The 3,054-nt window shown below is 44.1% G+C and overlaps 1 protein-coding gene across 1 annotated transcript in view; it reads right to left on the bottom strand.

The window, feature by feature from the left end:
- The window catches only part of si:ch211-243j20.2 (uridine-cytidine kinase-like 1), a 13,742-nt gene extending 10,688 nt beyond the window's left edge, over positions 1-3,054 (bottom strand). Inside the window, 2 exon segments of the mRNA XM_034528252.1 lie at positions 1,088-1,296; positions 2,906-3,054. Of these exon segments, the coding sequence (XP_034384143.1) occupies positions 1,088-1,296; positions 2,906-3,000 (304 nt within the window). The 5' untranslated portion in view covers positions 3,001-3,054.

Below are 3,054 nucleotides of genomic sequence, written 5' to 3'. Positions count from 1 at the left end.
AAATAAAGCCTCACTCGACCTCCTGAGCTATGGACCACAACAGCCATCCTTCAGGACAACAATCCTGGGAACTGGGCCAAGACGGCGGAAAACTGGGGTGTGTGTGTGTGTGTGTAATAGCCTACAGAGCTACTTCTGTGGCATAAACAACTGTTAGTGAAGGGTTGGACCCAGATAAGACCCATCAAGGTCTAAACTGCTGACTGAGGACACCGAGGACAAATCACTGCAGATCTTCCCTCCTTCCCGTGTACGATTACAGCTTCAGAGCGACCACAGAAATACTGTCTCTGACTTACAAAAAAAAAATCCTGTGTTCATATAGAACCAGTGTATTCTATTTGCAATGAAACCAGAATGAGGAGATAGAAAAGTGGTATCCGTGAGCTTCACACTGGGTTTCTATCCTCATCTCTCCCTTCTCTGTTCTTTCACACGTCCATCTCTTCTTAAAATCTCTGCACGTGTGTATATATATATATATATATATATATATGTGTGTTGTCTGTGCATGTTATCGTCACGTTCCTGCGGTTGCTCAGTCGGACCCTTTTTATCGACTCCGGTACAGCAGAGTGTGAAATTGTGGCCAGCCGCTGTGTCCCGTTGACAATAACAGATCGCCTACTAAACACAATGTCCACTTCCCCCCTCCACGTATCCCCACTCATGCCGACCTGATGCGCTTAGCCACGGACCATCAGCTCTGTGGACGTCAAACTAACACGCATGCAGATGTGTACACAGAAACACACACACTTCATTTTACTGCCACTGGGACCGATATTTTACCCCTGCTGATCAGCAAAATGGTGGCCTGCTGTAAAAGAAACGCCCCAAATAAAGCCAGAACGTCTATAAATGTTGTATAAATAATATATATATATAATTTTAATATATATTTTTAAAAAAATAATAATAATATATATATTATACATAAAATATATATAAATATTATTTATACATATAAATATTATTTATATATATATATATATATATATATATATATATATATATATATATATATATATATATATATATATACATATAAAATATATAGATAGATAACAGTTGCTCGATGGCTCACCGATAACGAAGGCCTCTTTGAAGGTGGTCCCTGTGACGTTGTACCAGGGCGGCCTGCCGGCGGTGTAGATGGTCCGTTTGTTGGTCCTCAGCAGCGGCGGCTCGGTCTTGGACTGGCTGGTGGTTCGCTTTCTTGGCGATAAAGACGGGGTCAAAGGGCAGCGAGGGACGGCGTTTGAGAGGCCGTCCAGGGAATCGTCTCCACTCCCACTGGAGTGAAAGACGTGGGGAGACAACAGATAGCCGAGATCAGACGGCCTGCCCAAGCCCTTATTGAAATACACAATTATGAAATTATATAAATACTAAAGCCACCGTGAGGACACAACACTTTAAATGAAATGTGTATTTGCAAACATGCCGGCAGACTTCACTGCAGAATGCAGCTCTGATTTAGTTTGCGACTCCTTTCCTGACGTTAGTTTTTACGCCGTTTGCCATCAGAAATGCCGTTCAGCTCATAGATGGCCCCTCCTCTTGCTGCTGCTCCATGTAAAAGGCAGTTAAGTCGTTGTGTGGCACCTGCAGGCTCCACAAAGATAATTGTAAGACAGGTCTTATAATCAAAAGCAGACTTTTCTTTTCCGATCAAACACAGCTAATGAAAGTCGTGAGGCAGAAAATTGTCCCATTTAAAGCCTGTATTATATTTGTGGAGCTGCAGACGCTCTGCTGTCCTGCAGAGAGGCGAGAGGGAGACGACGGGCTCTCGGCGTCTCCCTCTCTGGACTCTCGTCTCCACAGTGAGGTCTCTGCTGTCGGTGCGCTTGAGGGGGAGGACGGGGGAACTCGCGACCCTCCCCAGGAAAATCACACCGCCGCCCTGGACGCAGCGAGGCTCAAGGTAGAGGCCACCGATCACACGAGTAAGGCTGTCATCACCTGGCGGGGACATTATGAATATCTCACTGACCTCCTACGAAAATCTTTAAAATCTTTGCTTATAGATAAAAAAAAATTTAAAAAAAGGTGAAACGGTCTGCAGGTCGAAGACGTGCTTAAATTTAGATAAAAACGGTTTAAGATCCTTCTGCCCAGGATTGCTCCCTTTATGTGTAAATAAGTGACAAATGTATTTAAATATAAGATTGTCTCTAATTTATTTAGTGTAACTTCTTGAAGTAATAAAGATCAAGATTTATGCTTTTTTTAAATGATATCAGTGATCACTCTTTTTACATCTCTGATGATAAATAGCTCCCTGCAATAATAAAAGACGCTCAATGTAAACCGTTTTAAATATTAAACATAAATGTATGTAAAAAGGTGTATTATATTCGTTAGTATTTAGAAAAGATGATGGGGAATTCCTTTAAGAAAACCTGCACAAGACAGTTATTGTGCATTAGTCAAGCAAATCATTAACCTGACTTATCTATGAATAAATATATATATTTTATTTTATTTATTTTTGAGCATGCATCCCGGGTCAGTATCCCGGACCGACCCTGACCCCACAGTGCCACGTGCCACGGTTGATAATAACAACCTCTCCTCGTTAGAGCAGAATTAGCCGTTACACGTTGAAAACGTTAACGTCACACACACACACACACACACACACACACACACACACACACACACACACACACACACACAGACAGAAACGTTTACCGACGACGTCACGTACACATAGTCGTTTGTTTGCGCGCGCGTGAGTCTGGCGTGAACGCCGCGTAGCTTTTGTTCACCGCGGCCACGCGCGCGCGCGCACACACACACAACGCGTCAAGCTAGCTCCGCGAGCTAACGTCAGCCGTGTTTTCTGACTGTAAGGCCGCGGCCATTTAAACTTTATTTTATTTATTATTATGATCACCTGTCGGACCGTGACACGGACCGGTCCGCTTCCACCGCTCCGTCCGTCGGCCGTCCGTCCGGTTTAACGGCACCGGAGCCGCTCGCTGGCTCCATGTCGCGAGCTCCTCTTGTCTGCGCGGCGCGGAAAAACCAAAACACGGAGAGCGT

This window comes from Cyclopterus lumpus, chromosome 24 (genome assembly GCF_009769545.1).
Source record: "Cyclopterus lumpus isolate fCycLum1 chromosome 24, fCycLum1.pri, whole genome shotgun sequence".
NCBI lineage: Eukaryota > Metazoa > Chordata > Actinopteri > Perciformes > Cyclopteridae > Cyclopterus > Cyclopterus lumpus.
Note: the sequence above shows the minus strand (reverse complement) of the source record. Positions and strands in the feature narration are given on the sequence as shown.